At 44.7% G+C, this 13,283-nt stretch overlaps 1 protein-coding gene across 6 annotated transcripts in view; it reads right to left on the bottom strand.

The window, feature by feature from the left end:
• mylka (myosin, light chain kinase a) overlaps positions 1 to 12,772 on the bottom strand; it is a 57,798-nt gene extending 45,026 nt beyond the window's left edge. The window contains exons 1-12 of one of the 6 annotated variants that reach the window (XM_056389026.1): positions 12,681 to 12,745; positions 12,325 to 12,551; positions 9,322 to 9,484; positions 7,798 to 8,005; positions 5,019 to 5,064; positions 4,442 to 4,607; positions 3,832 to 3,997; positions 3,713 to 3,734; positions 2,496 to 2,664; positions 1,704 to 1,774; positions 957 to 1,057; positions 163 to 372 (exon numbers count right to left, since the gene is read on the bottom strand). In XM_056389026.1, coding sequence (XP_056245001.1) covers positions 163 to 372; positions 957 to 1,057; positions 1,704 to 1,774; positions 2,496 to 2,664; positions 3,713 to 3,734; positions 3,832 to 3,997; positions 4,442 to 4,607; positions 5,019 to 5,064; positions 7,798 to 8,005; positions 9,322 to 9,480 — 1,318 coding nt within the window. In that variant the 5' untranslated portion in view covers positions 9,481 to 9,484; positions 12,325 to 12,551; positions 12,681 to 12,745. Of the gene's footprint in view, positions 1 to 162; positions 373 to 956; positions 1,058 to 1,703; positions 1,775 to 2,495; positions 2,665 to 3,712; positions 3,735 to 3,831; positions 3,998 to 4,441; positions 4,608 to 5,018; positions 5,065 to 7,797; positions 8,006 to 9,321; positions 9,485 to 9,687; positions 9,760 to 12,324; positions 12,646 to 12,680 lie in introns of those variants that run through there. The other 5 variants (XM_056389027.1, XM_056389025.1, XM_056389029.1 and 2 more) reach the window with 5 other exon arrangements.
• Positions 12,773 to 13,283: the final 511 nt, after the last annotated feature.

The raw sequence follows: 13,283 nt of genomic DNA, 5'->3' as shown, positions 1-13,283 counted from the left end.
GACAGGCAGAGAGACAGACTGACAGGCAGAGAGACAGACAGACAGTTAGAGACAGAAGGACAGGCAGAGAGACAGACAGTTAGAGACACACAGACAGGCAGAGAGACAGAAACACAGGAAGAGAGACAGACTGACAGTTAGAGACAGACAGACAGGTCTTACTGTGGACACTGAGCGTCCACGTTGCAGAGTCAACAGTCAGTCCCTCAGCTGTGGTCAGCTGACACCTGTAGGTTCCCTGGTCCACCTGTCTCACTCTCTCAATGGTGAGGGTGAGACGAGTCCCGTCCTGTCTCTGCTGCAGACCTGGTCCCGTCCTCACTGGCCTCCCGTCCTTCAGCCAGCTCACCATGGCAACGGCAACAGATGAAACTGAGAGCAGATGAGAGGAGGGGGTGAGAGTGAAGAGTAGAGACGACTTCTAGAGGCTGACAGTAGTCATAACACCTGAGGATGTGAGACAGATGTGATGACAGGTGAGACTGTCATACATCTGGATTCATTACTCTCACGTGTTTCCACTGCTGTTGTACGATTGTCTTTAATGATTTAGCTGCAAGTTGTGAACATTAATTAAGCTAGCTTCATCAACTTGCTCCAACAGCTGATCTTTTACTAACAAACAACAGATAAGCGTCATTAAAGAGGATTCAAATCTGATAAACTTATCAAACTCTAGTTGAGTCAGTTATTTAGAGCTTTAGTGACCAAATGATAAAAACTTCATGTGATTGAACAAGGGATTGGAAAACATTTGGATTTTCTTTCATTTTATTAGTTTTTATTTTATTTGCTGTCTGAGTTTATTAAACACCTGAACATTTGTTTCTGTATCACACCTCCATACAAACGACTGGAAACCGTCACTGTGCACAAACAAAGCAACATGACCTTACGGTCTGGTACATATTATTTTACTTTTAAGGTCTTAAGTTTGAGTCAAAGTTCTGAATTACCTTGGCAGGTGAACGCCACCTGTCCTCCCTCTGTGGCCTCCTGGTCCAGAGGAATGGCCTCGAATCGCAGGTTGCACCCCGACACCGACCTCCTCACAGCCCTGAAACACAGACAGTAACTGATGTTCACACTTTACACTCTCAAATCACAGCAAAGCAGAACTGAGACATAAACTGAAGCAGGGCTGCAACATAGTTGATAAATCAAACTGTTGATTAAAAGAAAATTAATCAGCAGCTATTCTTAAAATCAATTAATCATTTGAGGCAAAACTATTACACATGATCTGAAGACGTCACCTTGTGTTTAAGATAGTGGTGGGTTTTTTTTTACTGTTAATTTATTGAGAAAACAATAACCAGATTAATCAATAATGAAAATAAATGTTAGCTGCAGCTCTTCATTAAAGAACAATAACTTTTCTTTCAGCCAATACATGACATTATATTACACTAATAACATCAGATTATGTTTAATTAGGTTAGGGACAACTTGACTGTTGTTGCTTATCAAGAAAATGGATAATAATAAGGTAACATTTCTTAGTGAGCTAACATCATCAGCCAAGAAGGAGCTACCATTGCCAGTTAGCAAGCTAACTAGTTTTAGCTTAATCATCATGAACAAATTATTTTAACGGTTAAACGTTCGACCGTTAAACCGCTAATCGTCAGTGCTAAATACGTTCGTTAGCTATGGATATTAGCTAGCTAAGTGACAGTAGGTGACGGTAGCTGATTCTGTACCTGTTGCTGCCTGAAACAGCTGCTGGCCACTGGACTGAACCGGTCTGACCAGGTCTGAGGATTGACTGGACCTGCACACAGAACAGAACCGGTGGTTAATAACGTATCCAGTCAACTAGCTAACCTAACCATCACATGACACTGATTGTCGCTGTTAGCCTGGGGTTCGTAGCAGCTAGCAGAGAGTGTGTGCGGGTTAACAGTTACCTGTGGAGGAAAGTAACTCATCTACTTTACTTACTTTACTTAAAATTCTGTCAGTTTCATTTTACTTGAGTCTTTTAACTTCATTCTGCTGTGTGCTAACTCCAGGCAAGCAGAGCCGAGTATGTAAAAATCACTTCTGTGCTAATCTTCAACATATTTACGGTCAACTGACAATGACTCACTCCACTGGCTCATCGTCTGTAGCTGCAGCTCAGCGGAGAGGCGGGAACTTCGGTCTGGAGGAGTCGCAGCATTTATTTACTGACAAACAGCTCACTGTACTCACATCTACACTGCTAACTAGCTAGCTAACTCTGCTCCGGTCGCACACACCTACGTACCGATCTATTCCTGAAAGCATCTGCTCTACTCCTGTAACAATATTCTGTCTGTAACTTACAGCAGATCTCACAGAGGATAAATCAGCTTCATTAGCTGTTTACTTGCTCTGCCTCCATAAGAGGCTGCTGTCCTAATAATAATAATAATAATAATAATAATAATTATTATTATTATTATGTTAGTGATAATTATATCAATGATGATTATAATAGTAATAATAATAATAATAATAATAATACTTACTGTGACTGGAGCAACTGTAGTTGTCTGAGTCTGTCCAGCCTGAGTGAGGGGGCTCTGCTGCTTGTCCCTGAGTCTGGGCTGCTCTGCCTGGGAGTTGGGAGCACTGGGAGCACTGGGAGCAGCTCTGTCCTCTGTCCTGGTGTGTGTGGTCTCAGCTGGGTGGACAGTCCTGCAGGAGGAGGTGTCAGTGTCAGGACCTGTGGGGTGCTCTTTGACCCTCAGTGCTGGTGTTTAGTGGTGTGGTTACTTCCTGTTTCAGAATGTGTTGTTGTTATGTTTTGTGACATGTCTGTTGTCTCTGCAGCGGTGACTTAAATCACAGTGACAGTAAATGCAGCTCTGACCTCCAGCTTCCTCTTAGAAACTTCCACAATCTGATAAAGCACATTAATGACACAGCGTGAGGTCTCTCCTTTATTCATGGACGCCTGTTTAAACTTAACATTAAACCTGACAGAGCTGAAGTTACATCCACATGTCTGTTCTTTAACAGCCATCTTTACATCCAGAGCATTGTTAAGGAGTTTATAGGGACATTTATATGGAATAAAAGTACAGTAAAGGAGCTCTTCCTTCACGCTGTGGCCTTCCAGTTGTTATTTGGTCCTGCTGGGCTCCAGAGGGGCCAAACATGGAAAACAGCTTTAACAGGCCTGTAAAGTTAGTTTGTGTCTGCTACCTATTATGTGAAGGCTGCAGGAAGCTTCCTTCAAAGTCTCTGCACATGTTGGACTAAGTCTATACAGCCAGTACCCCAGGTACCTTCACTGAATTCACCCAGACATCACTGAGCACAGCTTCCTGTCTCAGATTCATGATGTTCCCCTGTCAGAGCCCCGCCCTCCTCAACCACCTTCAATCAAACTGGGAGGACGGTCTGACAGGAAACCTGGAAATCATCCACTGAGATGATCCGTACAAGCTCCACATGCCACACACTGTTTAATATCTGTCTACATGAAGGTTCACTGAACCCCATCCAACCTGTCAGAGGTGGAGCTGACGGAGCGAGAAACTATGAATCTAAATCTAATTCCCATCAGGCTGCAGGTGAAGAGTTGTTTGAATAATCTGTTATCCAGCCATGTGGTTCAGAGTTGCTCTCTCTGGATCCGGATCTGGATCTTGGGTGAAGGTCCAGTTCAGCTGTTCCCATCACGACTGTTGCACATTGAAACTGCTGTGGAGACTGAGCCACAGCTACAACACTGACTCACCTGGAGGAGTCCTCAGGAACACCTGAGGAGGAGAAACATCAGGAGAACTTCATGAACATGTTCCACCTTTACAGACAAGGTGATGACATCAAACCCTGCGCTCTGATTGGTCATCTCACCTTGGACGTGGAGCTCGGCGGTGGCGGTCGCTGTTCCGGTGCTGTTGCTGATCGAACACATGTAACTTCCTGCGTCGTCCACATGGACTTCCTTTATCTCCAGGAAGTGGAGGCCAGAGCGCTCGTACATACTGACCCGCCCACTGGACTGAAGCTCCACCTCCCCCTGAGACAGACAATAAACAACAAACAAAACACTCCTGTTTTTGTTAAATATAAATACTTGTTATTATTGGATTTCTATATAAACACTGTATGTTGTTGTTGTTGTTGTTGTTGACTTCTGGTTCTGGTTCTGGTTCTGGTTCTGGTTCAGATTCAGATTATGAAACTGGGGGTCCGTTGTCTGGACCTACTGGATCTGCATCAGGACCTGGACTAAGACTCAGATTCTGGACTGAAATAAAGAATGAAAATAAAAATCTTTCACAGAAACTTCAGAATAAAGGTTTTTTATCAAACTTGTTTTGACTTGAAGAGTTCAGGTCCATGTCAGAGGACTGCAGAGATCAGGATCTGATCCAGTTCAGGAACCAGGGTCAGGTTCTCTGTCAGACACTGTAAATCTGGAGAACCAGCAGTGTAGAGCTCTGGGTTAACCTCCTCCCACCTTGTACCATGTGACCCGGGGCTGGGGACGTCCTGTTGTCTTGGCGGAGAACTTCCCGCTCTGTCCCAGCTTGATGAACACTCGGCTCGGTTTGGTGATGAACTTCGGCGGACTCTCGCCCCAAATACTGGGCCTGTTCTCCACCGCCGGGACCGCGGAGCGACACCTGCGACCATGGCAGGAAGAGTTCACTGAGGGTTAGATGTGGTTTACACCCCCCCCCCCCCCCCCCCCCCCCCCCCCCCCCCCCCCCCCCCCCCCCCCCCCCCCCCAGATCACTGCACCATGTGAACATGATTAAAACTGTGAACTGAGTTTAATGAACCAGCACAGACCTGTTTCAGTCTGAGGAGCGGGGGGGGGGGGGGGCTCTGCAGGTCAACTGACAGGACGAGTGAGTGAAAGCACAGGAACAGCCCTTTAAACAGCTGATTCCTCTCCTCGTGTTCTGACACGTGTCACAGTTTTATGATGAAAATAACAACAGTGAAGATCTGCTAATGTGATCGGGGGGGGGGGGGGGGGGGCTGTCTGGATTTGTATTTAACACACAGAAACAGCTGACAGAGGAGCTCACCCTGTCTTCATGGAGGACGGGAGGACGTATTTCTTCCCAGAATTCTCTGCAGGTGGAAAAACATGAGAGAAGCAGCAGAAAGTTTCAGTCCAAACCAGATTTCAGCTGCAGCGTCATCAGAGCGTTTCAACATGAGACACGTCAGGAAAAAAAGAAGACTGATTCTGATCTGAACAACTTTAATGAAACACGGAGGGAACAGTTTGCTGCTCCTCCAGCTTTAGTCTGGACTCCGGGGACAGGAAGCAGACCTGATCCAGGTCAGCTGACTACGTTCAATCCATCGTGATTTCAGTCCTTTTTCTTCCAAAGCACCAGAAAGAAGCAGAAGAAAATAACGTCAGAGTTAAATCATGTGTCACCGCGGTGAGACTCGTCTGTCCGTCTTCTCCTGCTGCATCAGTCCGTGAAGAAGAGTTTTGTTCTTTACAGATTGAACAAACGACTCGTGATTAATTAACTCCGTACGGACTTTAGTGAGAAAGTTGTTCACATCTTCAGTTGGACTGAACCGAGGCTTTTTGAGATGAAGGTCAATGAACAAATGAAAGGATGGAAAAAGGAAAAGTTAAAGATGAAGGAGTAGTATCAGTAGTATCAGGATTAGTATCAGTAGTAGTATCAGGATTAGTATCAGTAGTAGTATCAGTAGTATCAGTAGTAGTATCAGTAGTATCAGTAGTAGTATCAGGAGTAGTATCAGTAGTATCAGTAGTAGTATCAGGAGTAGTATCAGTAGTAGTATCAGTAGTATCAGTAGTAGTATCAGTAGTATCAGTAGTAGTATCAGGAGTAGTATCAGTAGTATCAGTAGTAGTATCAGTAGTAGTATCAGTAGTAGTATCAGTAGTATCAGTAGTAGTATCAGTAGTAGTATCAGGAGTAGTATCAGTAGTAGTATCAGGAGTAGTATCAGGAGTAGTATCAGTAGTAGTATCAGTAGTAGTATCAGTAGTAGTATCAGGAGTAGTATCAGGAGTAGTATCAGTAGTAGTATCAAGAGTATCAGTAGTAGTATCAGGATTAGTATCAGTAGTAGTATCAGGATTAGTATCAGTAGTAGTATCAGTAGTAGTATCAGTAGTATCAGTAGTAGTATCAGTAGTATCAGTAGTAGTATCAGTAGTATCAGGAGTATCAGTAGTAGTATCAGGATTAGTATCAGTAGTAGTATCAGTAGTAGTATCAAGAGTATCAGTAGTATCAGTAGTAGTATCAGTAGTAGTATCAGTAGTAGTAGTATCAGTAGTATCAGTAGTAGTATCAGTAGTAGTATCAGTAGTAGTATCAGTAGTATCAGTAGTAGTATCAGTAGTAGTATCAGTAGTATCAGTAGTAGTATCAGTAGTAGTATCAGGAGTAGTATCAGTAGTATCAGTAGTAGTATCAGTAGTATCAGTAGTAGTATCAGTAGTATCAGGAGTATCAGTAGTAGTATCAGGATTAGTATCAGTAGTAGTATCAGTAGTAGTAGTATCAGGAGTAGTATCAGTAGTAGTATCAGTAGTAGTATCAGTAGTAGTATCAGGAGTAGTATCAGGAGTAGTATCAGTAGTAGTATCAAGAGTATCAGTAGTAGTATCAGGATTAGTATCAGTAGTAGTATCAGGATTAGTATCAGTAGTAGTATCAGTAGTAGTATCAGTAGTATCAGTAGTAGTATCAGTAGTATCAGTAGTAGTATCAGGAGTATCAGTAGTAGTATCAGGATTAGTATCAGGATTAGTATCAGTAGTAGTATCAGTAGTAGTATCAAGAGTATCAGTAGTAGTATCAGTAGTAGTATCAGTAGTAGTATCAGGAGTAGTATCAGGAGTAGTATCAGTAGTAGTATCAAGAGTATCAGTAGTAGTATCAGGATTAGTATCAGTAGTAGTATCAGGATTAGTATCAGTAGTAGTATCAGTAGTAGTATCAGGAGTATCAGTAGTAGTATCAGTAGTATCAGTAGTAGTATCAGTAGTATCAGGAGTATCAGTAGTAGTATCAGGATTAGTATCAGTAGTAGTATCAGTAGTAGTATCAAGAGTATCAGTAGTATCAGTAGTAGTATCAGTAGTAGTATCAGTAGTAGTATCAGGAGTAGTATCAGTAGTATCAGTAGTAGTATCAGTAGTAGTATCAGTAGTAGTATCAGTAGTATCAGTAGTAGTATCAGTAGTAGTATCAGTAGTAGTATCAGTAGTATCAGTAGTAGTATCAGTAGTAGTATCAGTAGTATCAGTAGTAGTATCAGTAGTAGTATCAGGAGTAGTATCAGTAGTATCAGTAGTAGTATCAGTAGTATCAGTAGTAGTATCAGTAGTATCAGGAGTATCAGTAGTAGTATCAGGATTAGTATCAGTAGTAGTATCAGTAGTAGTATCAAGAGTATCAGTAGTAGTATCAGTAGTAGTATCAGTAGTAGTATCAGGAGTAGTATCAGGAGTAGTATCAGTAGTAGTATCAAGAGTATCAGTAGTAGTATCAGGATTAGTATCAGTAGTAGTATCAGGATTAGTATCAGTAGTAGTATCAGTAGTAGTATCAGTAGTATCAGTAGTAGTATCAGTAGTATCAGTAGTAGTATCAGGAGTATCAGTAGTAGTATCAGGATTAGTATCAGGATTAGTATCAGTAGTAGTATCAGTAGTAGTATCAAGAGTATCAGTAGTAGTATCAGTAGTAGTATCAGTAGTAGTATCAGGAGTAGTATCAGGAGTAGTATCAGTAGTAGTATCAAGAGTATCAGTAGTAGTATCAGGAGTAGTATCAGTAGTAGTATCAGGAGTAGTATCACCTTGCAGAAGGATCTCCACGGTAACCTGCCGGCTACCTGCCTGATTGGTGGCCTGGCAGGTGTAACGCCCCAGGTCGTCCTCTGTGACTCCGCCCACCGCCAGACTGAATGTGCCCCGCCCACCTTGCTCCGCAACACAGCGCTCTCCACCAATCACAGGCTTCCCCTCTCTGTACCATGTGACCTGAGGCTCAGGATGACCACGCACCTGAAAGACAGGTGCACAGGTTTGATTGTGTGGTTGTTTTCAGTCGGGGGGGGTCCTGCTCCTCTGGGGGAGGGGCCTGTTGTCTCCTGATGCTACCATGACTGAGCTGCCTTCACTTACACAGTCACTGAGTTACTCAGGAAACTTAAACAGTGTCTGATTTCTGAGCTGACAGTGAACACACCGTGTGTCACATCAGAGCAGTTTGTAAACGTAAAGATGAACCATCTCTGATGGAGACTGGAAGAGTCCTGTTAGAGGGTCCAGACCTGGTTCTAGGGTCCAGGTCTGGACCAGGTTTAGAGGTGGGAGAATACATTCTGTCAACAAGTCGTCACAACTACAGAAAGAGCAGCATGTTGGTGTGTGTGTGTGTGTGTGTGTGTGTGTGTGTGTGCAGCATGTGGCGAACACATGTTTCCACTGTTTGACGACTTTCAGCTCGACTCCCATGAGGCCTTGCAGATCCATCAATCTCCCTGTTTGAGCTGTGACGGTGCATTCAGGTGCTGTGGGATTGTACACACACAACGTTCTCCTGGAGCCTGAGGCAGGCGCTGCGCGTAGCTTCTTGTTTTTATGTTAATTATGTTATTATTTGGTTTCTAACTGGTTAAAACTGAGAGAATGAAACCAGATGAGAAATAAACCAGAGACCACACTTCAAAGACAGTGTGTGTGTGTGTGTGTGTGTGTGTGTGTGTGTGTGTGTGTGCGGTTGACTGCTTCCCATCAGGATGCAGTCAGTCACAAGACTGAAGAAATGTTAATCCCTCTCTCTTCACTTCCTGCTCAGTAACATGTGGCTCTGATCTGAAACCTCCATGTTTTCATCTGTAAATCACTCTGTTCTCATCACAGGAGAACCAGGACCGAGAGGAGAACCAGGACCGAGAGGAGAACCAGGACCGAGAGGAGAACCAGGACCGAGAGGAGAACCAGGACCGAGAGGAGAACCAGGACTCAGAGGAGAACCAGGACTCAGAGAAGTGTCTCACATCTCCTCTGTGTGTCACTAACTTCCTGTTGTTCACCTGTGTTCACCTGTGTGACATCACAGTGTCTGACTCTGACTCTTCTCATTCAGTTAAAGACACAAAACCACCAAGATTAAAAAAGATCATGAACGCATCAGCAGTGAGAGAGAGGACTGACAGTTCATGTCAGGAACATTATTTACTATATTTTGACTTCAGGTTTGTTTCCATGGTGATATCACTGTTGTTAACAGCTGCTGCTAATCACATTAGAATTAAAACACATTCTGGATTAATGGTCTTTAATTTAAGTTTTTCATGATTATTCTTTGGTCCCACCTTCCCCTCCAGTCGGGCGTCTCCCCCCAGGGTGACCCGGGCATTGCGAGGAGGGAGGACGAAGGCTGGAGGCTCGTTGCCAGGGGAACTGCATCCTGTTGACGGGCCTGTTACCTTGGAGCCGGTGGAGGAGGCTGAAGCCAAACAGATGTCACTCATCCTGCTGTCAGAGAGAAAAACAGACTGATGTTAAAGTGAACCTTGCTCACTCTCTCTCTCTCTCTCAGTAGTTTTTAAAATGATTTTCAAATATATCCAGGCTACTGACGATTACAACTTATCATTAACGGAAAACGTAGATTTAAAAGTGTGTGTGTGTGTGTGTGTGTGTGTGACATGAACATAAGAGCATCATGCAACTCTGACCTGAGGAGAACTCTGACTCAGTGAAACTGAGTCTTCAGTTTAGAGACGTTCACTGTCCCTCTTGGTTTTCCGTAGTTTTTACCAGCAGGTTTCTGACGTCAGTTCAGGTTTGGTTTCATCTCATTCGGTTCCCAAACTGACCTTCATTCATCTCAGACTTTCAACTGATCAGCTCTGATCAGCTCTGATCAGCTGTGATCAGCTGTGATTAGCAGCGATCAGTAGAGGGAGGATTTTCTACAGAAACCGTTTCTCTGGTGTATTTCTGGAGCTTTATTCTGGCGGGACATCAGAGATAATAACATCCTCAGGAAGTGATGTCACTCAGATTCTGATCATTTAATGACACTGATATTTATCTGATGTGCAGGTCAAATTAAAGACGGGGCTGTTTTCATGATGACTGGGCAGGTCCTCAGCAGGTCACAGTTTGTGGTCTCTGAGCATGCTCAGTGCGAGCGCTCCATCAGCCACCAGCGGCTCCAGACTGAGCGTCTGTTAGACCACCAGACGGTTTAATCTGTGTTTTCAGAACAAACAGCGTCACACTGCAAATATGCTGCTCTCTCTCTCTCTCTCTCTCTCTCTCACACACACACACACGGCTGCTGAACACACTTTCTTCTTTAAAACCCTGTTTTAATGTGAAAGTCTGACTTTACTTCCTGGTGGTGTGATGGTTTGATTGTTTCCAGACACGTTTCTCTTCATATGAAAACAGTCTGCCCCCCCCCCCCCCCCCCCCCATACAGGACCTCCGACTGACAGAGACAGAACAACCTGTCTCTTTGTGCCCAGGCCTCTAACGTTGTTTACCTTCACAGATATTTTCCCAGCAGCCCTCAGTGAAACAGGAACTAGAACTTGTTTCTGTTGAGCAGCTGATAGAAGATCAATAGAAGCAGTGACTCTGATGCCAATGTTCCAGTCAGCCAGAACAGAGAGAGAGAGAGAGAGAGAGAGAGAGAGAGAGAGAGAGAGAGAGAGGTCGTTGGAGCTCGCTCACCCATCTGTACATGTCGTTATCAGCAGGAAAAACTTCATCTCTCTCTCTGCAGTAAACACATGCCATGTGAGTCCTGATCAACTGGTAGATAATCAATGATTCATGTATCTGTTCTGATGTGACAGAACCCCCCCCCCCCCCCCCCCCCCACAGTGATCACACACTCATCTTCTTTCTCCTTTCTGTTTGTCATATCTGTCTCCAGCTGGACACCAGAGCAGAGAGTTAAAGTCTTTACAGCGTCGTTGTCTCGTTTCAGTCGTCATAGAAACATCAGAGCTCAAAAGATGTTCACAGGTATAAACTAAAGACAACTTCCCAGCATGCTCCAGGGCTGATGCCCAGGCTGGATCTTTAATCGGAGGAGATTCCTTCACGTCAGTGGAGCGTTTCACAAACATCCGTCCGCACTAAACCCCCCAGGCCTGACGAGTCCGTTCCCTGCTGACATCTGACACTTAAGGGTCAATTTCTCCTCAGCTCAGGGAGTTACTTAAGGGTGTTGCACTGAATCTCTTAAAATGTTTCCTTATCTAAGATTAAAAGGTAAGAAGTTTACAGCAATGAAAGAGATTTTATAGCGGCAAAAAGTCTGTTTCCATGGAGACCATTTGTTTGGAGGAAGGAAGTGGGCAACATTAAAGGAGAGTGCTGCTCTCTCTCCTTCCTGACTTAGTGTCTCCACCTTGAACTGCAATGAACCAATGACAGTCTCATAAACACAGATTCGTTTAATATGCCACAAACCTCAGGAACCAATCTTGTCTACTTGTGGGGACAGAGGGGCGGGGCTAAATACACCTGCAACCTTGTCAGTACAGAGAGAGAGAGAGAGTTAGCATTAGCACAACCACTAACACTGTCAGCCACTGTCAGTTACAAGCTAACAAACAGCATAAACAAATAAAAGATGCTAACTAGCTAACGGTTCTGACCCGTCTGCTAGTCTCTGGTTCTGGTCTCAGACTCCTCCTCTGAGTCTGGGTCTGACTGAGGCTCAAACATGTGGCTGAGTCTCTCTGATGTTTCCTCCTCTCACCATCTTGATGCTCTCTGCTCTTTCACCTGTCCACCTGGAGCCAGCAGGTGGTGGGCGGGGCTCAAGGCCTGATCAGGATTTCTCAGCCAGGAACTAAGAGTAGATGAAACCATGTGAAACTAAATCTGAATCACAGCAGAGGAATTTACAGACACACATCTGGAGAAGAACTTTAAATCACATCAAGGTGATCAAAACAAATAGCTTTTCTTTCTCATATAATTCACAGACTGTGAAACATTTAAAGGAGCAGTTACTTGTTATCAGATTTATTTAATCGACTAAACATCAATCAGCCTCAGTCAGGTGATCGTCTGACTAAACTGAACCTGCAGACCTCTGAGACCAGGGTCAGCCCTCAACCTCACTGGACTTTCACGGCAACACAACCAGACGCGAGGACCAGGTCCTCCTGGACTGGGTCAGAGGGACAGACCAGGAATCAGAGACAGGGTGATGGAGGATCTGCTGGAACAGGTCTGGGACCAGCAGCAGACTGGGCAGGTGGTCTGAAGATTTTACATACGTTTATAAAACATGACACAGATTAAACCTCAGTGACTGTTGATCAAAGATTATCATCAACACTAACCTGCTGCAGAACCCGTCCTGGTCCCTGACACCTCAGTGAGCAGATCCCTCAGTTTTATCCTCAGTTTGACTTTGATCCGGTTTGTCTGCAGTTTCTTTTACATGTAAATGTCTGATGGATTCAGTTCTGTGTGTAAACGCAGCCGCTGTAACGTCCGTTTGTTTTGTTCGTGTGGGTGAGGCGGGAGAACCGCCGCGAGCCGCGTGCACAGCGATGACTCCGCCCACCTGAGAGTTTAGGTCCGTTAGTTTAAAAAAACGATAAAAAGAGATGTTTATTAAAACGCGTTTATAACCCGGTTAAAGCAGGAGTGAATGAACCGGAGCTGGAGGTGACGGTAAGAACTACAAACTCACCTTCCTGCTGGTTCTCCTCTCTCCTCCTGAACTCCGCCAACACTGAGGAACTGAGGAGATTTGTTCTTCACTCAGCTTCACCTGAAGAATCAGCACATTCATCACCCCCCCCTTCTCCCCCCCTCCCCCTTCTCTCCCCCCCTCCCCCTTCTCTCCCCCCCTCCCCCTTCTCTCCCCCCCTCCCCCTTCTCTCCCCCCCTCCCCTCCTCTTTTCACAGCTCTCAAACTGTGAGAAAACATGGGACAGCTGCAGCAAGAGGAGGAGGAAGAGGAGGAGGAAGAGGGGGGAGGAAGAGGGGGGAGGAAGAGGGGGGAGGAGTGGGGGAGCAGACTGATTGTTTTACAAGCTCCAACCATCAAGAACCAGAAGCTGCAGTTCCTCTAACGGCCACTAGAGTCTGGCTCCAACAGTGAGTCAGTCCCATAGACTCCCATGTTAAAATGTCCAACTTTACAGCAGAAATAAACATGTTTACAGCCTGGTACAGAAACTGTTCTGGTCTCTAGAGATAATTTTATTAAGGACTACAGTTATGGAGAATTGAGGGCGTGGCCTCTTTGAGTGACAGGTGGGTGAGTGTATGCTTGACGCAAGTCTCAGTT

Source organism: Seriola aureovittata, chromosome 11 (assembly GCF_021018895.1).
Source record: "Seriola aureovittata isolate HTS-2021-v1 ecotype China chromosome 11, ASM2101889v1, whole genome shotgun sequence".
NCBI lineage: Eukaryota > Metazoa > Chordata > Actinopteri > Carangiformes > Carangidae > Seriola > Seriola aureovittata.
This window is presented reverse-complemented; position numbering and strand designations above follow the sequence as displayed.